The 26,851-nt window shown below is 54.4% G+C and overlaps 1 protein-coding gene across 1 annotated transcript in view; it reads left to right on the top strand.

Moving 5' to 3' along the window:
* LOC118025890 overlaps positions 1–26,851 on the top strand; it is an 88,990-nt gene that overhangs the window by 52,926 nt on the left and 9,213 nt on the right. The window contains exon 3 of the mRNA XM_035028615.1: positions 20,496–20,774. Within this exon, the coding sequence (XP_034884506.1) occupies positions 20,496–20,774 (279 nt within the window). The remainder of the gene's footprint in view (positions 1–20,495; positions 20,775–26,851) is intronic.

Here is a 26,851-nt window from a genome sequence, read left to right as displayed (position 1 = left end):
GGCTGCATATGGAGTCCTGGGGAGGTCCAGAGATGTGGGAAGTGGTGCGCTGAAGCCCCAGGTGGGCCCGACTCCAGCCTTCTCCTTTCAGCTCTGCTGAGTGACACAGTACAAGTCCCTTCCCTGCCCCGGGGCCTCAGTGCCCCCATCTGGCCCATGGGGGGGTGCGCCTAGGTTGTCTGCGGGCTCTGCCAGCTCTGGCAGTCTAGAAATCTATGACATAAGCACATGGAAAGAGAACTGACAGTCTCGGGCAGGCCATGCCAAGCGCCAGATGAGGAGTGCTACAGTTCCTCAACGTGGACTTGATGTTCACCGGGAGCGAGGTCATGATGAGTAGCGTAGCTAGCAAGGACAGATGGGCTCTCATTCATTCCTTTCAACGAGCGAGCATGTGCTAAGCGCCTACTATGTGCCAGGCACTCTGCTGGGTGCTAGTGATGCAACAGGGAGCCCTTCTTCTCCTCCAGGAACCATACGCACCTGCCACATCAACGTCATTACCTTGGGGAGCAGTAGCGTGACGGACGGGCCTGGCCTACCTGTTGCAGTCATCAAGTCTCTGTCTCTCTCTTCCTCCTCCTCCCCGCTCTCTTGGGCTTTGCCTTTGCACTTTTCTCTCTGCTTTCTCCCCTCCCCTGTTCGGATCTCTGTCCGTCCTCCCCTTCCTTGAGTCTCACTAAGCATGGGAAGAGGGGGTGGGGGATTCCCACCTGGAGCTCCCCTGCCCGCCCGGATGAGGACATTTGAAAACCAAGGGAGGGATCAATGTAGATAAGAAGACTGGCCAAGGCCCGGCCTGGCAGCCGTGGCCCCGGGATCATGGGGAGGGCCACGTATGCTGGTAGGCCCCAATCAATGGGAGACTGATCCAATGCGAGAGCTACTCTACCCTCCCCAGTCGCAAGGTAGGGTTGGGTTACAGCGTGGAAGGCAGATCCCCAGGGAAGGCCAAGGAGCACAGAGTGGGCCACTAGGACCAGGGAAATGGCTTTTGGACAGATGCCACCTGTTAGTTTCATGCCTGGAATTCCAGCGGGGACTGGCGTTGAGGTGTCTGAGATGAGATGAAAAGAGAACCCTGGGAATGGAATCCATCAGCCGACCTGGATTCAAGGCCTCACACATGTAACCTTGGCTGAGCCTCTGTTCCTTCAAGTGTGAACAGAGATAATGCCAGTTACCCAGAGTGAGACCTAAGTGATCCAACCTAAGTGATAGTGCTTTACAAATGAGCAGGATGGCTCATCTCTTCCCGAGGCCAAGGACAACAGGCCACAGCGCTAGAGAACGGGCTCAGGTGTCGGGGGGGGGACTTCTCGGCTGGGGGAGGGTAGAACTGGGGAGGAGAACGTTGTGAGCGTTCAGAGAGAGAAGAGAAGAGCACCGTGGGGGAGGGGCGGTCCTGCCCGGCACACCTCGCCGCATGCAGAGACAGTGTGCTGATGAATGGTGGCAAGAGCGGGTACCTTTGAGTCAGAGAACCCAGGCCTCAAATCTCGGTTCGGTCCCTCCCTAGCTGGGTGGCCTTGGACAAGTCAGTTATCCTCAGAGCCCTCGCTTCCTTCATCTGTACAACTGGGCCCCTCAGGCCTCGCTCTTCAGGTTTGCATGGTTCCTGGCAGGTGTCAAACACGTGAGTTTTCAAGTTCCTAATCTCTGTACCTAGGCCTCAGTTTCTGCCTTCGTCCAGAATGGAGGTTGGACTAGATGATGTATCAGGTCCCATCTATCCCGAATGTGCAGAAACAAGCCTCAGTTATCATCTCTGTTTTCTTTCTGGGTCCAGTGAGTCAGTCACCAGCAAGAACTTGATTGACTGGGTGCTCTCTTAGGTGCTGTGGAATGGGGAAGGAAGGGGTGTTGCTAGAGCAACAGGATGGAGGGCCCTGGGGCCCTGGCCCTTAGAAACAAGGCTGCCAGCCTGCTCTCTCCCACAGGATGGCCTGTTAGAGCCCAGGACAGCCCCTGAACGTGCCCAGGGGCCACTGCTGGAGGCCCCACTGGCAGAGTGAGACTGGAGGCGGATCTGGGCCTGGGGCTCGGGAGCTTGGCTACAGCAGCTGGGAGTAGAGAAGCCCCACTGGCTCAAGCCCATGTGTTTCTCTTCCTCAGGAAGCACAAAGAAAGACTTAAAGGATTTAGACCTCAGGGGGAAAAAAGAGAAGAGAATTAGAACCCAAATCCACATCTGGCCTGACAGTATGTCTAACCCTAAGCTGTGCACACTGAAGGGTGGGGGGCTGGGGTTGCGGGGGGTGGGTGGGGGGCAGCGGGAGAGCAGCTGGTTGTTCCCTCTGAGCTGCCTTTCTGGTGACATCACTGACAACAGAGGCATCCACGTGGGGCAGGGCTGACCACCCCCATCTGGATCCGCCCAGAGTGAGGAAGGAGAGAGGATGGGGCTTCTGAAGGAAGCCGCAGTTCCTGCTTGGACTCAGCGGGGAGCCTCTCAGGGCTTCATTCTCCGCAGCTACGAAACAGGGCCCATCGTGCTCCCTCACATGCAGAGTGATACTGTGATTAGGCCTCTCTGCAGAGAAAGGTGTGAGGCAGACACTCATGCCACCCCTCGGAGGGGATGCTCTGCACGTTGATATTCCCAGCGTTAGTGCCACTGAGCCTGCTCCTGGGGGGGAGGGGCAATGGCAGACAGTCTGTCCATGTTCCCTCCAACGATTCAGAGGCATTTCTGATCCAGAACGGCAGAATCAGCACTGGGCGGGGGGGGGGGGGGGGCTCACACCTTGCCCTACTGGGGAAGGGACTGGTCAGGGTCACCCGGTGAGCCGGGAGTAGTGGCAGGACTTGCCCTTGGCTCTTCTGCCTCCCAGTCAGGCAGGGAACGTTTTCCCTTCTCCTCACCGCCTCCTGAAAAGCACAAGGGAACTGAGTCCTCAGAAATAAAGGAGAACTGGTCCTTTGCCCTGAGGAAGGTGGGTGGCGGTTCTCAGTCCTCTAGCTTAGAGCGTCCATCCCTGCCTCTGCCTGGATCTATATTCCAGGCCCTAGAGCCTCAGGACCACTCCGACTGGGGTTGCCAGAGAAAATACGGGAATGCAGTTAAATTTGTGTTTGAGATAAACAATGAATTTTTTTTTTTTTTTTTAGTATATGTCCCAAATATTGCGTGGGACATACTGGTACTAAATTGTTTAAAAAAGTGTTGTGTATCCGGAACTGAGATTGTAATTGGGTGTCCTGTATTTTTATTTGCGAAATTGGCCAACCCTACTGCTGTCAAGCCACCTTAAGGAACAGGAGGAGATGGCTGCTTTAGGGTAGGGACTTCCCACTTTCCAATCCCCAGGCCTCAGCTGATCAGCTGGAACAGCTCGCTAGCTGAGAGCACATGTCTAATTTGGCTGCTCACTGATTTGCACCCCCTTCTCCCTTCATCCTCCTGGGCCTGGTGCTGCCCTAGTGAGCTGAGCCTGGTAATGAACAGGAACCACTTCATGTGGAACAGCACAGGCCCACGGGCACTGGGTGGGCCCTTTGCCGGCGCCTCAGCTGACCCACCTCACGGTCAGGCCTTTGGCACTGAGGGACTCTGAAGGGAGGCCCTGCCTCTCAGATTGACCTCCGTGGGGAGATCTAAAGCGGGAGATTGGGCGGCCACTCTCCAATCCTTCACTGATAAGTTTGGAAAGTGTGGGGTGGGCATGGAGGCCAGGGGGTGGGCAGAGAGCAGACTGCTGAGGCAGGCAAGAGGCAGGGTGTAAAGTCTCAACCCTCTGCTTGGAGACTAAGGAAACTGGGCAAGAAGATTCTAGTATGTGAGGGAAACAGAAGAAGGCTGAGCCCAGGACCTGAAGAAAAACTCAAGGCTACACTCCCCAAAGTGAACACTTACTGTGAGATGTTCTGTGGAAAAAGTCCTTTGAGGTCAAACTTCTTTGGGAAACACAGTAGACTGACACACACAAACACACAGCCCCATGAGCGATTTGCTTGTATGGCAGCTTCCTGGAGGTTCTGAGAAGTCCTGCAGTAAAACAAACAAAAAACTACTTACATTGGCTAAATTTGGCATTTCCCGTATTTATTTGACATTGAATCTTCTTTTATCATAATGTCTCTGACCCTTCCTAGGCACTCCTGCTTTCTGGGACACACTCATATTCAAGACATTCTGTGGGCCATGCCTCTGTTAGGACAGTGGCCACCTCAGAGTAGCCAGGTTCTCTGGGTCCTGGAGGCCAAGCCTGCTGGGTCCCATCCTCCTGCCCCAGGGCCCAGGCTCCAGCTCAGCCCTGTGTCCCTTCCCAGCCTTCATTTCACATGAACCTTTTTTCTCAGGCTCTGTTTGTAGTCATGACAATTCATGTGTATGTGCACATGTTCATATGTGTATCTACGAATAGGTACATGAGGAGACACCGACGGCATGCCTATGAGTGTGGGCTAATTCTGGGAGCCCGAATGTCAAAGTTGTGGGGGGTGGGGAGAGAGAGAGAGAGAGGTTTTGATAGATTTTCTCTCCTGGTTCACTTCCTTGGGTAACTCTAACTTCTCCCACCATTCTAGCCACCAAGAAACATTCTAGAAGTCAGCTAGTGACAAAGTCCATGCTAGTCACACCATCTGCCAAGCTTATGGGCTCGTGCCTTTTAAGATTATGGAGAAAGGTCTCCAGAGTGCATAGCCCATACCCACTAAGGAAAGCATAGCAGAGAGGAGCAGAGGCTGAAATCTGGGCCCCACTGTTTGGGAGGATTCTAGAACCAGCCGCCAAGCCTCAAGGGTCCGTTGAGGACCAAGTGTCAGTTCCAGGAGGGCAGGGACTGTATGTGTCTTACGTCTGTGTTCCTAGTGCCTAACGCAAGGCCCGCCATGTGATCTGTGTGTGTGTGTGTGTGCGTGTGTAACAAATGTTTATTGAGCATTTACTATATAATACCAGGCATTGTCCTAAGAACTTCACATGTAATAACTTAGGGAATCCTCACAACCACCCTCTGGGGTAAGTACTATTATTATAATACCCATTTTACAGATGTCAACACTGAGGTACCAGGGAGTGAGTACCTCACCCCAGGTCACACAGCCAATAAACAGTACAGCCAGGGTTCGACCCTGGCGGTCTGACTAGAGCTCACTCTCTAAACCACTATTCCATACTCGGTGGTTCAACGAATAGTTAATTATTGAATGAATGTATGAAGGCGCGCACGAGTGAATGAATGAAAGAAGCACCCAGCGATGGTGGCCCACGCCCTTCGGGCAGCTTGATGTCCTGCCGGAAGTGGTGTAACACAGGGAGTGTGCCCTGCCAGCCACCCACACCAACGTCACCTCCGTCCTCCCTCCTTCCTTCCACCCAGGCTTTTGCCACATTTTCCTGTCCCCCTCCTCCCCCACTACTCCTCCCTGGCTCCTCCCCAGCCCACCAGCTCCTTGGGTCGCCCGCTTGCCAAAGTGCCTGTCTCCTCTGTCTTGCGTGTGTGCCTGCTTGTGTGTGCACCACAAGACCCACAAGCTGTAAAACAAAGCAGGGAGCTGCCTCACTCACGCGCCGCACCTTTGATGTCTCCTTCCTGGCAGCTGCGGGACACTGAGCCACCCTCCGCAGGCTTGGGTCCCGGAGGGCGGCTGCCAGTTGAGAAATTCCACACCCAGAAGGCCCAGGCCAACAGGAACATGGGTCGGTGGAAAGGCAGCAAGCAGGAGACCTGGTAGGGAGGGCCGGCCTGCTGGATGGACCTGGCCGTCTCACACTCAGCAGCCTCGCACCCGGGGGGCGGGCGGGTCTTTGGGGACTAGCTGCTAACATGATTCATAAATAATAACACCCGCCCCTCACATTAGTATAGCAGTCAAGGGGTGACCAAGTACTTTTGCACCCGTTTGCCTAATCATTCTGCGCTACGGCATAGTTGGTAAAAGCTTTGGGGTCATGATGCCTGGGTTTGAATCCTGCTCCTGCTGCTGGGACATAGGGAAGGTCACCCATACCCTCAGAAGCTCAGTGTCTGCATCTTTAAAAGGAGGATAAGAATAACAATGCCTGGGGGCGCCTGGGTGGCTCAGTTGATTAAGCATCTGCCTTCGGCTCAGGTCATGATCCCAGGGTCCTGGGATCCAGCCCTGCATCCATCGGGCTCCCTGCTCAGCGGGAAGCCTGCTCCTCCCCCCAGCTCGTGCTCTCTCTCTCTTTTTCTCTCTCTCTAATAAATAAATTAATTAATTTAAAAAAAAGAATAACAATACCTGGGGGTGCATGGGTGGCTCGGTTGGTTAAGCAACCGTCTGCCTTCAGCTCAGGTCATGATCCCCCGGGTCCTGGGATCGAGTCCCGCCGGAGTCAGGCTCCCTGTTCGGTGGGGAGCCTGCTTCTCCCTCTCCCCGCCCCCTACTTGAGCACGAGCATGCGCTCTCTGTCAGCTAAATAAAATCTAAAGATTTTATTTATTTAGTTGACTGAGAGAGACACAGCGAGAGAGGGAACACACGCAGGGGGAGTGGGAGAGGGAGAAGCAGGCTTCCCGCTGAGGGGGCAGCCCGATGCGGGGCTCAATCCCGGGACCCTGGGATCATCACCTGAGCCGAAGGCAGACGCTTAACGACTGAGCCACCCAGGCGCCCCTAAATAAATAAAATCTTAAATAATAATAAAAAAAAGAATAACGATGGCTGGCTCATAGTGCTGCCGTGGGAGTAAATGAGCCAGTCTGTGTATCATACTCAGAGTGGTGGCTGCCATGCAGACATATACCATTTATTGAATTTGTACTGCGTGCTAGACATCATGCTAAGTTCTTTTATTCACACATGGAATTTTCAACAAATTCCACGAAGTAGAAGAGGAAGCCGAAGCTTAAGAAGGAGAAGTGACCTGCCCGGAGTCATAGAAGAAGCAGTCAAGTTGGGATTTGAACCCAGGTGTGTCTGTCACCACGGCCCATGCTCCTCGGGAGAACTGAAATTGAAAATATGGCATGTGTCTGTGTTTGGGGCTAGTTCAGCTCCAAACCTTTTCAGAACTTGTCCTGTGTGGCCTTTGTCTCCCGGATGCGATAGACCCAGACATCTCCCATCCCCTCGAGCTCCCTGAGCGGGAGCTTCCTGTCTTTTGCTGTCTTGCCCAAATGGCACGGAGGGGAGGGTGTTCTTCAAGGACAAAGGGTGGGGGACTGTTTGAAGCTGGGCTCTGAGCCGAGGGACCCTGTCCCATGTGTCCCTGGAATACAAGTGCCCAGGCCAGCCTGAGCCAGGCATACCTGCCTGCCTGCAGATACTGGTTACGTCTGGTCCGTGTCACCACTGGCCAGGTCTCCTTTGTGCCACAGGTGCTTTTCCCATGACACGTGTTGGCACCTGATCCCCAGGGGGTGGGCCCCTACTCTCCATTCCTGGCTTAAGGACCAGGTGCCCTTGACTAGTATCACAGAGGCTGGGGAGCTGGTCTTAAAGGGGAAGGCTATGGAAACCAGGGGAAGAGGAAGAAGCAAAGGGGGCTCCTTGGCCCCCTAACCGTTGTTCCCATGACCCCAGCTCCTCCTCCTCCCTGCACCTCTCGGCCTCCACCAACCATACCCAGAGCCGGCCATCACCTCTGAGCTCCTTTGTCCCCCAAGGGTGCTGAGAGCAGGAGCCCCTGTGCTGGCGCTCCCTGAGGTCCGTCCACAGGCTGTGCCACGATTTTCAGCCTTCTGGCCGGAGACCTTCTCAAAGGAGGAGGACACACCGAGTGAGCCCTAACTCTGCACTGGGGGGCGGGACATGGTGGGGGGGTCTTTGGTTTCCCTGATTTAATCCTCACGGCCCTGCAAGGCAGGTATTCGTATCAACATGTTACGGACGAAACAGCTGAGGTTCAGAGAGGCAAGTGACTCACTGAGGGTCCCACGGACAGTAAGTGGTGGAACCGGTGTTGGACTCAGGACTGGCTCCCAAGCAGACGGGCACGTCCACAGCACACTGGTTCTTGGTGGGATGGGGAACCCGGCCAACTTCGGCTCCGCAGGGCTTGAGGAATGAGGCACGCTGGACTTTAGGATTTGTCTGGGAGGTGAGGTTTCATTCCCGTGTGTGTGCACTTAAAAAAAAAAAAAAAAAGATGACTCATTTCCATGAAAGTCTTCCCTGTCTTCCCTGCCTCCTTCGACAGAGCATAATCGAGCTCGTTCTAAAGCTTCAGGGACATCATCATTAAGCCCCCATCATTATTAGCACTGGGCCGTTGTGATCTCCTCAGGCCTGTTTTCCCTGCAAGAAATGGCCCCAGTTTGTTTGCGATCTTTGAGCTCTCGTACCTGGTTGGGGTTGTTTTGTATTTTACTGGTTTTGCTGCCTACTCCCCTGCTGTCAGGCCATCAGCTCTCACTTCTTGACACTTTTAGTGTGCCTGCTTCCAGCCACCCCTCTGCCCTCCTTTTGATTTACTGCTTCTAATTTGCTGTGGCCTTGGGAACCAGATAACCAAGCTTGTTAGAGTAAACAGGAGGGGAAACGCTACAGAGGGTCCTCCTGCAGGTAGCCGGCCTGAGCTTTAGCGTGGACAGCCAAGGGCCCAAGGAGCAGCCACCAGTGCTCCGTCCTAAAGCCTGTGGCCCCCACATCCATACTGTCCGGGGCCTCTTTATCCTGACTTGTAACAGGGGGGACCTCTGGACCGGGGTGAGTTTGAGTCCAGCCCTTACTTAGCCCTAAACTGACTGGTCTCCCCGACCCTCTCCCTGGCCACACCATTGAGGAGTCTTGCTGAGCAGCAGAGTTATGGGATGGAGCGCCACCCTTGCCTAGAGGTAGAAGAATGGGCAGGAGGGCCTCTGGAGACCTCCAGTATTCCTCCCTTTCCTGCCCTGTCTCCCAGAGGCCCTGCAGAGAATTCGGGGCTGAGGAAGCTCCCACTCTCCACCTTGTCCCCAGTCCTGCCCGACAGCAGGAGGCCTCATTCCAGTGCTCATCACAGCCTGGAGGCCTCATTCCAGCGCTCATCACAGCCTGGAGGCCCACTGGAGGCCTCGGAGCCTGGGTCAGCTGGGCCCATCTCTGCTTACATCCAGGCCTAGTCCTTCAGGCTCTTACGGTTGTCCTCCCCCAAACCCCCCAGCTCTGGCAGGAAATGGGCTGAGCTGAGCTGGCCTGGCTTGCCACCTCAGCAGTCCAAGGGCTTGCTTCTCCCCCGGCCTGGGGGAGGGAGGCGCCACTGAGGGGGAAGCCTCGAGGCAGATTTAGGACTTGGGTGGAGTTTGAAGCCCCCAAAAGCCATTTTTCAACCTGAAAACTGAACCAAGCTGGTCTGGAATTGTGGCTGGAGGATAAATGTGGACCCCATGGTGTCATTTTATGGTCAATTTTCAGAGTGTAACTGCACTTTAAGCACTAACGCTGAGTAGCAGGAAAAAACTTCTTAACCGTAAGATCTATTAAGAGTGCAGAGCTGGCTCCCAGGGGCGAGGTGGGAATGCATAGACGTGAATCATTGGAAACAGGTCTAGCCCAGGCACTAGGGAATAGCCCAGCCCAAGCTGGGCTGCAGAGAGGGAGGGGGCGGGCAGGACTGGAAGGACGAGAGGGTGCCTCCAGCTCCTCGGGCCCTGACCGCAGTGGCGGCCTCTAGTCTCCTTTCCCCAGGGGGCTGAGTCCCGAACCCCACCCTCTCCGGGGTTGGCCACTCCAAGCAGGACCTGGGAAAAGAGCACCTGGGGTAGCAGCCGGCCTGGAGGGCCGTGGCAAGGCGGGAGGGCCAGGGCTGCTGAGCTGGACAGGACTGATGCCTCTGTCTCTCTGGTTGTCTTGTTCCACGTCAGTCACCAGCCTAAGCAAGCTTCTCAGCCAGACATGGCCAGGCCCCAGGGGAAATGGGACGAGAGGCCAGGGAAAGTCTAGGTTATTTGGGGTTAAATGCCTACAGGGGGAAGCAGAGTCTGAGAAGGCTGGGGGAGGGGGAAGGGTCCCGAGATGGAGGCTGGGGATGGCAGGTGGCAGATGGAAGGGGAAGCTGGGGACAAAGTGATCGACGAGGTTCCTTCCAGCTGGAAAAATCTCTGGCTCCAAGGGATGCGGGAGTGAGGAGGCAAACTGAGTGCTAGACAGGACCTCCAACCAACCGGAGGTGAGTCTCCTCATCTCAGGTCTCAGGACCATGGTCCGCCCGTTGAAACACCTGTCAAGAGCCCATCTTTTGCGAAGATGCAGGGCTCGGGCTGGCGGGCACGGGCACTGGAGGACACCCATCAGGGGAAGGACAAAAAGCGAGGCTCAGGCTTGGCAGTGAAGAAATCTCAGCTGAACCACGATTTGCTGTGTGATCTTAGGCAAGTCTCTTTCCCCCTCTGTGAGGAAATGTACTCTTTTGTAGCCCAGTATGTGGCAGGAGGGCCAGGACTGGAATTTGAACCTGATCAAATCCTTTGACCCTCAGAGTATAAGTTTCTTGCCAGGTAGAACATTTCAGGATTTCTTGGTCTGGTGTGCTCTGGGACAGGATTTCCTGGGGGTTGAAAATAGAAATAGAGAGAAAGAAGCACACACACACACACACACAAACATACTCACTCACTCACTCACTCACTCACTCACTCACTAGGTGCCAGGGAATATTGTAAGAGCTTTTTACAAATAATAATTCACTTAATTTTCACAACAGCTCTGCAAGGTGAATACTAATGTCTCCATTTTACAGATGAGGAAACTGAGGCACAGAGAAATTAGCAGGCAGACTCAAGCACCAAACCGACTCTAAAACCAAAGACACTTGCTCAGCCTCCTTTCTGGTTCCTTTCTCTAGATGGGTGACCCCGCCTCCCTCACCCCCTTCCAGGGCTTCCTTCTCTCTCACGGCTTTCACATACCGGGCTGGGTGAGGGCTCCCCTGCCTGAGCCAGCTGGCCTCCTTGAGGTGCCCTTCACCTCCCTGTACTCCCTCCATTCCCTCCCCTCCTCTCTCGGGGAGCTGAGCCAGGCTCAGGTTTCTCCATTTCCAGGCTAAGGTTCCTGCCTTGGGCTGGGCTCACTGACGAGATCTTGCTTACCTTGCACTTTCCATCCACCCTGGGGCTCTGGGTCCTGAATGGACATACGAAGAGTACCGCATGGACTGACGAAAGCCTGGCCTCTTGCCCTTGGCCCCTTGTTCGAGAGAAGGCACCCCCCAGTGCCACTGAGCAGGCCTGACTAGGCCCCCATGGGTCTCTCTGAGCGGATCTGGGGCAGAAACTTTGCCGAGGGCCCTGGAAGAATTAAGGCTGAGGGCTAGGTAAAATGTCCTTCCGGTTGTCCGTGCAAACTGCCTCTCAGAATCATAATGCAGTACTAACTCTGCCTAGCATCAGACTCGTTTCCTCTTCAAGCTCTGTCTTTAGGAATCATAGCATTGCATTGTTATGATTAGATAGGCTCTTAGGAATCACTGGGGTCGAGACCTTTTGGTTCTAGATGGGAAGCCTGAAGCCCAGAGAGAGCAAGGATGTACTCAAAATTGCACAGGAAGACAGCCAGGAAAGCAAAGGGTCACTTAGGGTTCCTGAATCTTCCAGGTGACTGCCTTTTCCAGCTCAGCTCCCTGCCAGGCTTCTGGGGTCAGCTGTGTGCTACCCTCTTTGGGGTGGCCCTGCTTGCATCCCCACCCCTCACCATGCCCAAGATGACCCCCTCTACGCACATGCACCCTGCCCTAGAGACGCAGGCCCTTGGGAGTGAAGTGGGAGGCACCCAGAAGCCCAGATGAAAGGCAGAGAGCAGGATGGCAGGGACTAAAACTGTGCCACTGGGGTGGGAGGGGCATTCTGAGGCATGAGTATGCCCTGGTTTTTTCCTGCCTTTGGGTCTTACGAACCCTTGTGAGCTCCGCTTGAAAAAAAAAGAGAGGTTCACTGTGTTGGTCTCTACCGATGCTTGAAGGTCTTGGAGGTCTCCAGCAAAGTCACTGACCCAGCCCCTGCATTCTTCGTCACACCTGTCTCCTTCACCAGTGCCGAGTCCCATCTGGCGCCCCCTCCCTCCTGATTTTCCAGACCGCCCGGGGCCAGCCAGGCGAGCTGAGCACTATGGCCACAAGGGGGCACTAGCGCTCCATGGCCATGGTGGGTTCCGAGGCATGCTTTCTCAGGGCTTGGGGTGGGGGCAGCAGGAGTTTGTGTTGGGCTCCCCCACTCCCGGCACCCTCCCATTTCCTCTTGGAAGTCTCTCTAATCCTCTTATGCCGAGGGTCACATCCCCAGGCCCAGCGACGAGGTGTTTCATTTCAATTGGCCCCCACTGCCCCTAGGGGAGCTCCATGAAACGTGGGGAGGGGAGACCCCTTGGCCACAGCCCTCCTCCCTGCCCCTCCGCAGGCCCAGTTTCCTTGTTGCTCTCTTCAGCTTTCCTCTTTTTGCGGTGTCTCTCTCCTACCTGCTCACCCTCCATTCCTTTCCGGGCCTGACTTCTTGCTTCTCATAGCCCTTGGTCCAGATCTCCTCTTCTGAGCTCTGTCCTTACCAACTTTCACTCCCTCCTTCTCCTCACCCCTGGCCCTCTTCTCTCTCTTCCCTCCTCCCCTGGCCTCCCCTCTCCCTTCTCCTCTGCTCCCTCTCTCCTCTCCCTTCTGCCCTTGCTCCCCAGTGGCCCCTCAGGCTGGACCGGTGGAGTGGGCCTTGGCCAGGCTGAGACAGGGAGTCAGGTAGGGGATGTCAGTCGCTGCTGGAATCTGGGAGTGGAGGAGGCTCTGGGTCAGAAACTCTCTTCAGTTCACTTAGCAAATGCAGCCTCTGGGAGTGGGGCGGCTGGGGGGTGGGGCAGATTTAGAATCCAGAGACTGGGGCCTGCTCTCAGCTGTGGCCTCGACTGGCTGTGTGACCTTTCCCATTTGCTCCCTGGGCTTCAGTTTGCCCCCCCGAAGACAATGCGTGCTAGATCTCTGAGGACTCTCCCAGCTTGCGTTTTGTTTATTTTTTTTTTTTTCCAGCAGTGACTCTCAATCCCAGGAGGCCTTGAGCACTGCTTCTTCCACATCCGCCTTCCCAGATTTGTCCTCATCATTCCCCTTTAGAACGTTAGCGACCATTGGTGTGACGGACAGGACCCGGCCAGTGTCTGTGTGCTAGGGTTGGACATGGGCCATGATGTCAGCATGCTAAGGAATCTGTCTGGCGTATTTGCTCACTGCCTTTGGGGGCCCCGGGTAGCTCTTGGGGCAGATAACTGTAGAATGTCCGTGCCGGAAGAGGCCTGGGGTGAGAGGTAAGTCAAACATCGGTTATGGACCCCACATAGGACCCACACCCCCCTGATCTCTACCCCCGAGATACAAACCTAAGGCCCATGGCCTGCCTTCTATGTCTCAGCTTTCAGAAGAATCCAACCCCTGCCTGTGGTATAAATAAAGAAGCCAAGATCCAAAGAGGGTCAAAGACTTGCCCAGGTACATGCAGGAAGGTGGTAGCAAGCTGAGGCTGGGCCCCGAGGCTCCCGCATTCAGGGGCTCTGAGGATGTGGGTGAGGCCGTGCACTGGGGAGCTGAAGTGAAGGGGGAGATGCGTGTCCTCACCCACATGCATAGCAGAGCTGGGGCCGGGGTTTGAGGCGGGAGTGGGTAAGGCTGCTTGGCTGCTCCTACCTCTTGTGATGGGCACACACTCATCCTAGGAGTAAGGCAGACCTGGGATGCCTGGCAGTCCCTACCACAGCTGGAGGGTAGCACCTCCATCGGACAATGTGATTTATCACACTCTCCCTCTCTCTCCTCAGCTCCCAACCTTCTTGCCGACCCCAGAGAGGGCCCAGCCTGACTTAGAGGCAATTCACCTGTTTTTGATTTGAGACTCAGGTGGACTTTTCTTTCTTCTCATCAAAGAAGTGGTGAGGGGAAGGCAGGGCCCCATCCATCACCCCAGCCTCTCAGCAGCCTTGGGGAGGGGGAGCGGAGGGGGAAGGGAAAGGCCCAGGGATCTTGCGATCTCCTTAATTCCCAATGGGAGCCTCCCAGACAGGCAGGCAGGGCATCACTGGCCCAGACGTTTAGATCGTGGCCACAGATGCTCAGTAGAGACCGCCTAGAGTTTCCTCCATTGGTACTCCGGATCTCTGGAGGTCCTGCAGCCAAGTTTTCTTTTCCATCCCCTGCTTCCTGGGTGATGGGGGTGGTGTCTGGAAGAGGTTTGGGCCCCAAACCAAAGCAGATCAAAGATTTAGCCCCCGGGGAAAGAGGGAGAGGGTAGAGATTTCACTTGGTTCTTATCACCCACTCGGTGCCCGGCCTTGTTCAACCTGTGATCCGTGCCATTTGACCCTCCCAGTGCCGTCCCATCCTCCTGATCAGGAAACTGAGGCTCAGAGAAGCAACGTGATGGATCCAAGGTCAGATCACAAGGGAGTCAGTAATGGGGGCCAGAGTCCAGGTCAGGGCTGTTTGGCTCCACAGAGAAGGCAGAGGAGGGAGGTGAGGTGTCTGCATGCTGGCCCAGCCAGGAAAGTAGAATGAGATGTCGCACCAGCGCTGACCTCACCCCCGGTAGGTGTGCACTGCAGCTCGGGGCCACTGCTAACCTGCGTAGGGTCTTTGTGCAACTAGAAAAAGGCACCCCTTCTCCTGGGAGTGGCCCAGCCCCAGGGCAGGGCACGTGGCCCAGGGCAAGGAGCAGGGCTGACTTTCCGTCCCCACTGTTCACCTGGGCCAGGCCCCCTTGAGCAGGGCTCAGGCGCGCAGTCATCCAACTGTGGCCTTGCTCGGGCTGTCCCTTCTTTAGAGTGGGCTGAGCAAATCTCGGTCTGAGAGGGCAAGTGAGGGGCCCGGTAGGCTTGGCCACAGCACACCATGCTGCGCGATCTTCTTCCTCCTTGTCCCCCTTCCCCCTGAATGTTATCATCACTGTCATCACTACCATCTTCCCAGGCATCCTCATGATACTACAATTACTAATAACGGGGGCTCCATTGCCGCTCAATCTGTTTGGAATTCTTTCCCTGAAGCCACCCATTTTCTCCCTGCTGGACTCTTTCCTCTTCATTACACCCTTCTAGGTTTCCAGCTCACAGAAGCCCATTCCTCAGGGAAATGTGAGTGTGTGTGTGGGGGGGGGGACCTGACCAGGCAGGTCATGGGCCCCGGGTGGCCTGGAAAGACCCGAGAGAGATAGGGGAGCAGGGCTGCTGCATGGGTTCAGGTATGCTGGCTTAGCTGCTGTGTGGTCTTGGGAAAGCTGCTCATCACTCTGGTTTAATCCATGTAAAGCATACAGTGGGGGCTCATTAAGTATCAGGACACCATTCGAAATTCTGGGGTGCAGTGGCCATAATATGGACAAGGTCCCCGCCTGCATGGAAGAGCCAATAAATGTTGGTTCCTTTCTATCTTCCTATTGTTCTCCCCTGTGAGGGGGATAAAAAAGTGTGTCGGGCAGAGCAAGCTAAAAACCATCCTTTGTTTCTTCCCCTCCAAGAACCAGCCCTCAAATATTACACAAATATTCACACATGCAGTGAAGATCCATTGAGAACTTTGTGTAGCTCTCTGCTAGATTCGAGGCTGTAGAGATGAATATGACTCAGCAGCCTTCATTCACTACAAGTGCTCAGTCTATGAGAGGGAGAGAGAGAGAGGGAGAGAGAGAGCGCACGTGGTGGTTTTTCTGAGGGCCAGGAGGGAAGACTTCTTAGAGCAGGTAGCCGTGTGTTCTGAGTTATGCTGAGGACATTCCAGACAGAAGGAAGAGAAGGAAGAACACGAGCAAGAGCATGGAGGTGCAAGAGAATGACCGTTAGTCCAGCGTGGCTGGGGCATCAGCGGGTATGGGGGTATGCTTCGACTCTTCTCCCTAAAGCATGATTTACAGGGCACGTCCCCTTAGCCAGGGGCTGTGCTTGGCACTCTCCACGTGTCCTCTTACCACAGGGACAGGGATGCTTACCTGCATTTCACGCATGAGGAAACAGACTCAGAGTGCTGAAGGGACATGCTCAGGGCCACCCACCTCGCAAATGGCAGAAGTGAGGTAGCCCCCCAGTCTGTCCATGTCTCTCAGCACTTCTCTGCTGGCTGTATGCAGCAAATCAGCCTGATACCGATTTGCTCCAGATAGCTCTGTGCGTGTTGGGGGGCGGGGCGGGACAGGTGCCGAGGAGGGGGACGCTTGAGGGTCGGGGCACACCTCAATAAGCCCATGCTCCCTGACCCGCTGCAGGGACATTTGGGCAAAAGGAAGTAGCAAGGGCTACTTTATCCTGTCTCTCCTCACCCGGGGAACTCACCAGAAGGAAGGCTGAGCCTCTCTCACCAGCCACTCACCACCCCCCCGACACACACATACACCCGGCAAGCGTGAGCGCACGCGTGCGCGCGCACACACACACACACACACCGCCATCCTCCCCTGCTCCTAAAAATATCAAACCAGCGGAGCTGCAAGGGAAATGAATGTTTGGCAGCCGAGCAAGTGGCCTAGGAGTGGTGTCAGGCTCCGTAAATATTTACCCGCTGGATTAGAGCAGAAGTTGGAAACATTAGGCAGCTGAAAATGACTGTTTTAATAGCATGGCTGATAAATCCAAACTTGGGGGGTTTGTTTGGAAGTCTCAGCTTCTGGGAATTTCAGCACGTAAACTATGGTCCTGGGGAGGGGCCGGGACCAGAACAGAGGGGTTCGAGGGTGTGCTGGTGGGCAGGTCTGCCTGGAGGAGAGGTCGGCCAGGCCACAGAAGGCCCCGCGCCTTAGGCTACAGCCGTCTGGAAGGTGCAGCATTAATTCATCTCCTCGTTCATTCATCCATTCATTAGACTCGGTCAAAGGGAGGAATGAGAAGCAAACATTTATTGGATAGCAACCATGTGCCAAGAGGGAGGGGAGGCTTGGCCTTTTAGTCCCACATTTAATATTTACTGTAACCCTGAGTGGTAGTAAGTACTATTTTCATCCTATAAAAGCTAAGGAAAAGCAGGTTTCAGAGTGGGAGGGTACCTTGCCCAAGGACACCAGCTGGGAAGAACCAAAATGGGGCTTTAGGCCAGGGTGTCTCTGACTCCAAAGCCATGTTCTTCTTACCATGTGAGATGTGAAGTAGACACTCAATACATTCCTAAGAAACTGAGGGGCTGGGAAATACAAAAATGAGTCCGACATAGCTTCACCCTCAGAGGGCTCCCCGTCTAGAAGGGATTGAAGGTGCATATCCAGACGATTACAATTCCAGGGAGAGAGTGGCTCGCATCTTTTTTTTTTTTTTTTTTTAAGATTTTATTTATTTGACAGAGAGACACAGCAAGAGAGGGAACACAAGCAAGGGGGAGTGGGAGAGGGAGAAGCAGGCTTCCCGCGGAGCAGGGAGCCCGATGTGGGGCTCGATCCCAGGACCCTGGGATCGTGACCTGAGCTGAAGGCAGATGCTTAACGACTGAGCCACCCAAGCGCCCCGAGTGGCTCGCATCTTAAGAGAGGGTCAGATAACGTGCTGTTGGGGGTCTGAGGAGGGAAGTTTCTTTCAGCTTAGGGGGCAGAGGAGAGGGAAGTGTCATGGTGAGGAGGACCAGGACAGCTCCCTCTAGGAAGTGGCGGTTAGGCAGGGCCCTCACTGGTGGGTAGGATTTGCATAGCTGAAAGTAAGAAGAGTGGGTGCTCCAGGCAGTGGGAGCAGCTTGAGTGAAGGCATGGAGGAGGAATATTGAGTTTGGTTGAACCATAGAGTATATAAAGACAAGGAGTGGGAAATTAGTTCCAGAAGGTAGATGGGAGCTGGAGTGTGAAGGACTTCGTGCTACCAAACTGTAACCCTTCAGAGCTGAGGGAAGCAACGGTCCCAGCCCTCAGACCACAGCTGGACTCTCCACTTTTGCCTTCTGCCTTTAGGAAAAAGCAAAGAGAACAGTTCCCCCGTAACAGCGTCCAGTTCAGCTCATCCCCTGGTGAGACAAAGCCCTTGAGCGTCACCCCACTCAGGTGTGTGAGCAGTTGCACTCCCCTTCCACACAGCTTGCCTTGTGGCCACTTCCAACTCAAGCCAGCCCCCCCACCCCATTCCATCCTGAGGCCAAGAGTCCAGCTCCCCACCACTAGTGGTGAGGACTGGGTGGCCCTGAGAGGGCCACAAACTCAGTTGGTGACAGGACAGTAAAGCTGGTTCAGGTGTGTGGACACTCTGGGATCTGAGGAGAAAGGAGCACCGTGGGAAAGGCCATGATGGGCAGCTGGGCCCCCTGAACACGGGCAAGGGGACAGGGGCAGGTAGGGAGAAGAAAGCACGGCTTAGGTGACCAATAGGTCTGGATATGAATCCTGCGTCTGATGTGTGACCTTGGGAAAGTCACTTTACTTTTCCGAACCTCGGTTTCTGTCACACGGAAAGCTCATTTGTTACCCAGGGGTCGTGACACCTACCTGGAGGCATTACTCGAGGATTCAATGAGATGCTGCAGGGAAAGCACCCGGCATGCTGCTTGACACATTGTAAGCACTCAGCAAATGTCAACCACATCGTCACAAATAAGTGAACACTTGTGTGCCTCAACGAGAAAGGATTTGATATATAGAGGGAAACTTCCAGAGGGCTTAGAATGGGGAACTGCGGCCCCGCTGAGACAAGAGAAGGATCCCAAGAGCCTGCGGGTTTCCTTGTCCTGTCTAAACTGTCAATTTCACAATTCAGTGGGGAAAAAAAAAATCGATTTTAGGTTTGGGGAATTGGGGTGTCAGGACTTCTAGTTTCTGCCTCAGGGTCCCCAGATCAGGCCCAGCCTGTGTTCTCACTCCAGTCCTCCCCCTCTACCTTTTCCCAGGTCCTTTGGCTGTCCTGCCAAATGGGAATAAACAGGCCTGCACTACATTCTGTGGGGTGGGAGAGACCGAGGGAATGTCAACAAAGAGGAGGTGACAGGCAGGGCTGTGTGCAGGGAGCAGGGGGAGGGGGCCCCAGCCAGCCCAGGGAAAGGTGTGACTGAAATGGAAGAAGCTGTTCCTTGGGGGTCTGTCCTCCCCAGTCCCTAGCAAGAATGGGGGGAGGGAGGGGAAGCAGCCCCAGAGGAGCTTGAGGCCATCCCCAAATTTGGTAATTTGGCCTCTCCGTGCGGTTTTCCTGCTCCAGAAAATGTTAATTTATTACAATTTGAAAAATGATTGAACCAGGCCTGGGGACTCAGCAGCTGGTGCAAGGGAGAGAGAAATCTCTTTTTGTTCTGCAGGGAATTGGGCTGCAGCCCCCACCCCCACCCTGCTCCCTTGCTGGGCCATCCTTCTCCCAGAGTGTCGAATGTCGACAAGGCTCCTCCCAGGAGCCGCATGCCTTCCTCAGGGGCTGAACTGGCCGGCATTTATCAAAAGCCTGGAAGCTTCTGAGGGAAAGAGGTGTGCAGGGAGGTATGTGAGCCAGCCTGGCTGGGGGTGGGGCCCCGATGATCCTCAGCAGCTTCTGGGGTCACTGTGGGGGCTGCAGCAGAGTGCCTGAGCTAGGAAGGGAGACATGGAGTGGGGTGGCTGTTTGTCACTAGTGGGGAAGCCTCCTGTCCTCTCCCTGGGTCCTGTCAAGCTATGTCCCACCTGCCTGGCTGTCCCCCTCACCTCTATTGTTCAGCCAGACAAAAGATGATTATGGAAAAACAGCGTGCACCCAGCAGGCAAGCTCAGCAAATCAACAAATTTTGAAATACCGGGCCCAGGACCCTGGTTCTCTCATTCCGCACCCAGCCAGCATCATGGAGCACCATCTGCCGTGCCTCCTGGGAACAGTTCCATTTCCGGTCTCCAGGGGCATGGACTTCCATTCTGGGGTGCCTCTGCCCCCCATAGGATTGTTCCAACATGGCCGCTTCCTCCCAGCCATCATGGCCGTCCTGACCACACCTGCTACTCCCCACCTCCCTTACTCCTTCACTCATCAGCAAGCACTGTTGACGCCCACTGTGTGCAGGCCACTGTCCTGTACAAGGACACCGAGGTGAGTGAGGCACAGGCCCTGCCCCAAAGGAGGTAGGTTCTAGAAGGGGAAACAGACACAATACGGAGAGAAGATGGGACAGTGCCTTCAGAGGGGTATGGACAACTCAGATCACTACCTTCGTCACCGTCTCACTCACTGTTTTTCTCGGCATCCGCCTCCTATACCTCCTTCACCTTCACATCCACCTCTCCCCCGGCACCACTTCTCCCGTCTCCCCTCCTCCTCCTCCCACCAGCATCAACCCCAACACCATAATCCTCATCATTGTCACACCCATCAGCACTATTTTCAATTCCTCATCCCTGCAAATCCACTCCCTGCCCTTTAGGAATTTATAGCCTGAAAACCGACAAGCCAACAGGGCACCGCTATTAAGATGCAAAAATAAAACCCCCTCGCATGAGTGTGTCGCCAGGTATTTACACCGTAGTCTTCAGTTCAAGCAACCTCTTGTGGGCTCGTGGAATCTCTCACATCTGGTTGGAGCTTTGCAACGAGATTCAGATTGGTTTCTGGCCTACGAAACTGTTCTTCATCCTGACTCTCTTCCCAGTGGGTCAGCATTAGCCCTTCTGGAGGCTGGGAGCCAGTAAGCCGAAGAAATCCAGCCTGGGGACTAAGGGTGGTGTCTGTTTGCATTTCAGCGGGAACCTGCCAACAGCTAACCAGTTTGGAATTCTCAGCACTCCTGCTGGGCCTGGGCTTGGCTCAGGTGCCACCCATCCTGACCCGGCACACAGTGGACAAGACGGCTCAGGAGCTCCAGAGCTCCAGGCGAAGCTCCCCTTTGCTAAATCACAGTGCCTCACCGGGGTTTCCGGAGGAGAATGGCAGGTGTCCAGGAAAGTCGGGGTTACGGCTGGAAGTTTTTCAGCACCAGGAAGGAGAGGCCGCCGCTGGGCCAGCCCAGGCTGCACCGTCAGGTGAGAACTGAACGAAGATTTTTAAGTACACACGCGGTCACCTCCACCTCTGTATGGTACTTTGCAGTTCTTAAAGTGCTCTGTGCATCTCATCTCTTAGGAGCCTCGCTGGCCACCATTAGAGGTAGGGAGCATGGGCAAGGACTCCTAGTTTCCACTCTACAGATGAGCAAACAGAAGCCCAGAGAGTGCACGATGAGCCATAGTGGTGGAGCGTCAGGCTCCTCCCTGCATGCCCAAGGCTGCCTTCCTTGGAGGTAGAGAAATTCCCAGACAAGTAAGGAGAGGCTTGACCGTGACACTGTCCAGGGCTTCCACGTGCCACTGTGAAGGGTGGAAACTGGGATGGCCTTGCTGGCCTCTCCCAAGTCTCCCAATGTGTCGTGAAAAACGTCGGCAGAACTCAGCCAGGCTCTCAGGTTATTTTCTCTTTGCTAAGGAGGAGGGGGTGTGAGGAGAGGGTCCTCACTAACCAAGTGGCCGAGGGCGGACCCTCCCGTCGCTGGCACCAGGATGCCCCCGTGCCCAGGCCAGAGCCCTCCCCGCTGAAGAACCCCTCCTTGCCCTGGGGCTGGCGGGCCAGGCACATTCCTATTACCCCACCCTTCCTCTTTTGAGTCTCCAGACCTGCTTGGGCTCTCCTGGTTGGATGCCTTCCCCGCTACTCTGCACCAGCTCACTTCCTGTTACTCCTGTTGAGCCCAAGAGGGCCCACTCCATACCTGCCACAAGGAGACCCCTGTCCCCAGCTGATGCTCCAACCCAGTGGTTTTCCAAGTAGGTTTACAGACAAGCAGCATCAGCCACCCCTGGGACCTTATTAGCCGTGCAAACTCTAGGCTCAGCCCCTGACCTTCTGAATCTGAGACATTGGGGTGGGACCCAGCAATCCTTGCTTTAACAAGCTCTCTTGGTAATTTTGCTGCATGCTAGAGTTTCAGATTCACTAGTGTTAAAGAGGGCAACGGACTCAGGCCAACTGGGATTCATTTTTTTTTTAAGATTTTATTTATTTATTTGACAGAGAGAGACACAGCAAGAGAAGGAACACAAGCAGGGAGAGCAGGAGAGGGAGAAGCAGGCCTCCCGCTGAGCAGGGAGCCCGATGCAGGGCTCGGTCCCAGGACCCTGGGATCACGACCCGAGCCGAAGGCAGACGCTAAACGACTGAGCCACCCAGGCGCCCCCCAATTGGGATTCAGATCCCAGCTCTGCCATTACTAGCTGTGTAACCCAGGTCAGATGAGTACACCTCCTTAACCCTCAGTTTCCTCATCTGCAAAATGGGGATCATAGGGCCTGGCTCCCTGAGAGTCGCATTGATTTTGATTCAATATAAGGAAAGGAAGAGTTGGTGAACAGTTAGAATTGAAGCTTCGGGTGCCTGAGTTACTCAAGAGGAGGCCAGGTGAGCACACCGTACAGTGAGTGTATGGTGTGTCTAGCCGGGAGTCCTGTGTGGCTGGAACTCAGAGTGTCCACTGTATGTCCACTTCCTTCGTACCCTTGCCAACTCTATCAGGTGTCACACATTTCAACCCCCCATGCTTTGGACTGGCTGTTTCTTCTGCCTGGAATTACCTACCTTAAGGGCCCATGCAAATTATTCCTTCCCCAGGAAGCTGTCTGAATTAGTTGGGAATTGCATTCAGTTGGAGGAACTGAAATCCCCCCCAAAGTCTGGCTTAGCCACATGAGAGTTTATAGTCTCACATGCAAGAAGCCTGAAGGTAGGCAGTTCAAGGACACAGTGACACCATGAAGTCATCAAGGGTCTCGGCTCCTTCTGGCTTTCTGCTGTAACATCCTACCGCCAACTTCATTTTCAAGGTCCCATGAGGGTTCAAGATGGCTGCCGGAGCTCCAGTCATCACGTCACCGTTCTAGAAAACAGAAAAGGGCCAGGGCACACATCCTAGCTGAGTCAGCCTTCTTTTAACCAGCTTCTCAGAAGTCCCACATGACATTTCGTTTTATATTTAATTGGTCAGAATTTAGTCGCATGTTATGCTAGAGGCTAGAAAGTATAGTCTTTGGGCTAGGCATTGCCATCATCGATAAAATTGAGGCTTTGTCACTAGGGGAGAGGGGGAGGGTGGCTACAGGGTGGTAATTCCCAGAGCAGTCTCCAGAAGGTCTGATCATCTCCTTGGCGGTGACTCTGTGACCTCGGCCATTAACAACAACGACCTTTGAGCCCTTGCTCTGTGTTGGCCATGTTGTTTACATATATTATCTCATTTATTCCCCCAGTGAGATCAGGACCATTATCATCTCCATTGTGGGGTTGAGCAAACTGGGGGTGAAATAACTTATCCAAGGTCTCCCCGCTAATAAGCGGTGGGGCCAGGCTTCAAATCAGACAGCCTGAGCTCAAGCCCACGCCCTTACCCGCTGTATTGTGTAATCCTACATAGTCGGAGCCTCACTGCACCTCGGGCTCCTCCTCACTGAAGCTGGGTAAGAATCATCCCTGCTTCGTAGGGTCGTCTCAGGGATTTAATGCCATCGCACATGTGAACATGCTTTCCATGTGGCCTGGCATGTAATAAATGCTCGTTCTTTTCTCCTCCTCCTTCTGCAAAGGGCCCAGTGCTGGTCAGCCTGTGCTTCTGTGGAAATCAGAGTTGCTATCTTCCTACTGCAGTTCTCTGAGCACAGGGACCTACCCATCCCTGTCCCGGGACAGCGCTATTGTCACAGACGCCCTGGTGGAGGGATGGGGCGCCCCTCCCCCCAGCTCTGAGAAGTGGTGGGCTCCATGTTGCATTTTAGGATAGAGGCCGGAGAGGGACTGTGGCCTGTCCCAGGTAACACAGTGGGTCAGCGGCAGGGCAGGGGGTCGAAGCAGAAGTGAACAGTGCTCTGGATGCATCTCTTCCATGCATCCAGAGCACAGTGCTCTGGATGCATCTTCCATTCCATGTCCTGAGATGGACATCTCAGGGCCATCCATTTCTCGAAAGCCTCAGATTGGCTGGTCTCAAAGGAACCCTCCACCCTACTTGAGCTTTACGTTTCCCTTACCTCTGCTACGCCACTCACGTGGCTGCTTCGCCTCATGCTGAGCACCCTGTCATGGGATCCCTCCCCGCACTGGACCGGAAGTCCTGGGGGGGCAGGGACTGTGTCCCATGGAGCTCTGCATTCACGGGGCCCAGCTGTGGGCTGCTTCCACAGTTGGTGCCTGGCACACGTTTGATGACAGAATGAAGAAAGAACAAAGGAGTAAGTGGCTATGTGCACCCCTTCTCTTCACCTGGGCCCTAGGGGGGCTGTGTGGGTGGGAAGAGCCCAGGACTGGCAGACCAGAAAAGTGCTTTTCCCTGGAGCCACAGGAAAAGTGAAGAGAGAAGGCGACGTTACAGCAAAGCCAATTCCCCATGGCACTAAGAGGCCAGGTTTTGCTGCAGGAGAGAGGCGAGTGGCAAACCAGGTGTGTGAGCAGATAATACAGTCTTCTTCCCCACACCCACATCGGTGAACCAGGGAGCAGGCAGCCGGAAGATTAAAGCCCTGGAGTCTCCTAACAGTGCCAATCAATATTTATTATAACAAGAGGCAAAGATCGCTATCAGCAAGAGAGAGGGAGAATATATATATATATATATATTCGTGTATATATATATGAAAGTAAGACATAACTTATTCCTACTTAGATGCAAGGGAAGAAAAATAACAACAACAACAACAACAAGAGTGACAATAATAATACAAGACAGCCTTGGAAAAGGAGCTTTGTTGATTTCTTGTGCTGAGAAGATAGCTCTTTCAGCGAGAGCCTCACTTAAGTCTCCAAGTGTCCACCCTGCTGAGGTTTTGATGTTCCACTTTCATCAAGAGTATTGAGCATGAAATGCCAACATTATGTGGGCTGTCTAGCGACAGCTGATGAAGAAATAGAGTGTGGAGTGGAGGAGCGCCAGGGACGCCTGCATCCACTGCCCAGAGACAAAGCACTGGCTTAATTGGGCCCCTGGGAACAGTGACAGCCCAAGAGAGCAGAGTGGGGTGCCTCTGGGCCCTCTGCCACCCATCACCGTTCGAGGCCTGACTTGGAAGCCAGATTGGGGGTTGAAGGAGGCTGAAGGTGCCTCACTCCTGAGGCAGCGGAGGGTCTGGTGTCTTCATGCCGCTGACCCTTGGAAGGAGGGCTGGACCAGTGCATGCCGAGGCTCTTGAGATCAGTGGATGAAGAGCCATGGGATTTGGCTTCTAGATGCACATTCCAAGCTCTAAAGAACTGGCTCACAGAACTTCTTGCACTGGCGATGGGAATCCTTCTAACTTGGCCAGCACTGCTGCCTTAGGACTAAACTGGAGGCTTTTCTTGAGGACCCGGACCTCGGCTTCCCAGGCCACGAAGGTTCGCAGTGGCCTCAGAGGTCACCGAGTCCGTCTCCAAGCTTCAGACCCCACTCTATCGCCCAGTCCCAGACTTAGGAGAGCTCAAGGGGCATTCTTGTCTCAAAGACCTCTCGGAACAGCCTTGGGGATTGGCAACATGGACATCCCCTGGCAGCTTGTGGGGAACGCAGAATGTCAGGCCCCACCCAGGCTTACTGAACCCGAGTCCTGGTTTGAAAAAAGATCCCTTGTAATCTGTCTTCCCATGAAAGTTTGAGAAGCTCTGCTCTCGATGAATAGTTTTTAGCCTCAGCTGCACATTAGAATCACCAGGGAGCTGTTTAAAAATGTGGATGCCCGGGCCACATCCCCAAACTGATAACATGCACGTTTCTGGGGATGAAGCCTGAGCACAGGTGTTTCTAAACAGCTCCCAGAGGATTCTGATGTGCAGCCAAGGCCGAGCGCCTGGGGCCAGAGAGCTATCTGTGGGCACCTATTCAGATGTGTCCCCAGCCTCACAGGTAGGCCTTCCAGGGGACTAGCCGCAGGCTGGGACTCCAGCCCATAGGCTCTCCCTCAGTCAGGAGAGAGAGGCAGCAGCGGCCTGCCCTTCTCCCTAAGAACCCTTCTGGGGCCTACAGGCACCACCCCCCCCACCCCGGGCCCTGGCTGCCATTCCTCCTGTGGGCTTATTTCTGTAACAAGTTGCAGCAGACTTTGCAGAGAGGCAGGGGAACTGGGAAGCCTCACAGCCCCAGAGCTCGCCTCAGTGCTCATGTCCACGGGCCCCGGCTCCCAACCAGGGGCTGCCCCCACTCTTGGGGGCTCTCCTGCGTGGGAGCACAGTGGACCAAGTGCTCTTCATTGTGATGCTTCCTTCGGTGCCTCCCCACCGGAGCCTCTGATGCCTTGAGCTAATGGGACCTAAGGTGGACAGATCGCCTCTACTGTTTTCCCATGTCCAGAAAAGCTGCTCTGCTGGCTTACAGCTCGGTGTTCAGAGGGGATAGTGCTGACTGAATTCTCCGTGTTCCTCAAGAAAATAAGTAGAATCAAAGGAAACATATTATAAGGAAGTAAATTCTCGCATGATTTTCTTAAAGACTTTTCCTAAAAGTTACAGCTGGGTAGCAGTAAAATGGTTTGCCGTGTGAGGTGATGAGCTCTCTGGAACTGGAGGTGAGCAAGCATGGGCGTCTGAGAGGGAAACTAGAAAGAGCCCATTTTATCCAATGGGCGTGGCAGCGTGGTAGTGGTACTGAAGCTCCTCACAGATCTCCAGCCCTGAGCACTTACAAGATCAATTGTCAAACAAGGGTGGCAGGGGTGACCTCATCCAAGAGCTTGTTCTAGAGAAGCATGGAGGATTGGAAGCAAGGCTACAGGGAAGAAAAATGAAAGGCAATGTGTATTATAATCCTCACACTGCCTAGGCTGTGTGACCTTGGGCAAGTGTATTTCCATCTCTGGGCCTCAATCCAAGGGACTAAACTCACGGGCGTGAGAGGGCCTCACAGCCAGGGCGGCCATTTTGCATGCTCGAATGAGCGCCATTTATATAAACTACTCTCTATTCTGTGCCTGTATGCTACATAATTTGCAAGGCCCAGTGCAAAATACAAATGCAGGGCCTCTCGATCAAAATTTAAGAATTTCGAGGCAGGGACAGCAAAGCATTGCACCAAGTGTGGGAGCTCCGTGGACCGGACTGGTAGCACACTCAGGAA

This window comes from Mirounga leonina, unplaced genomic scaffold (genome assembly GCF_011800145.1).
Source record: "Mirounga leonina isolate KUSES-001 unplaced genomic scaffold, KU_Mleo_1.0 Mir_204, whole genome shotgun sequence".
In the NCBI taxonomy this organism is placed as follows: Eukaryota; Metazoa; Chordata; class Mammalia; order Carnivora; family Phocidae; genus Mirounga; species Mirounga leonina.
The sequence above is the reverse complement of the archived record's forward strand: the minus strand, read 5'-3'. Positions and strand labels throughout refer to the sequence as shown.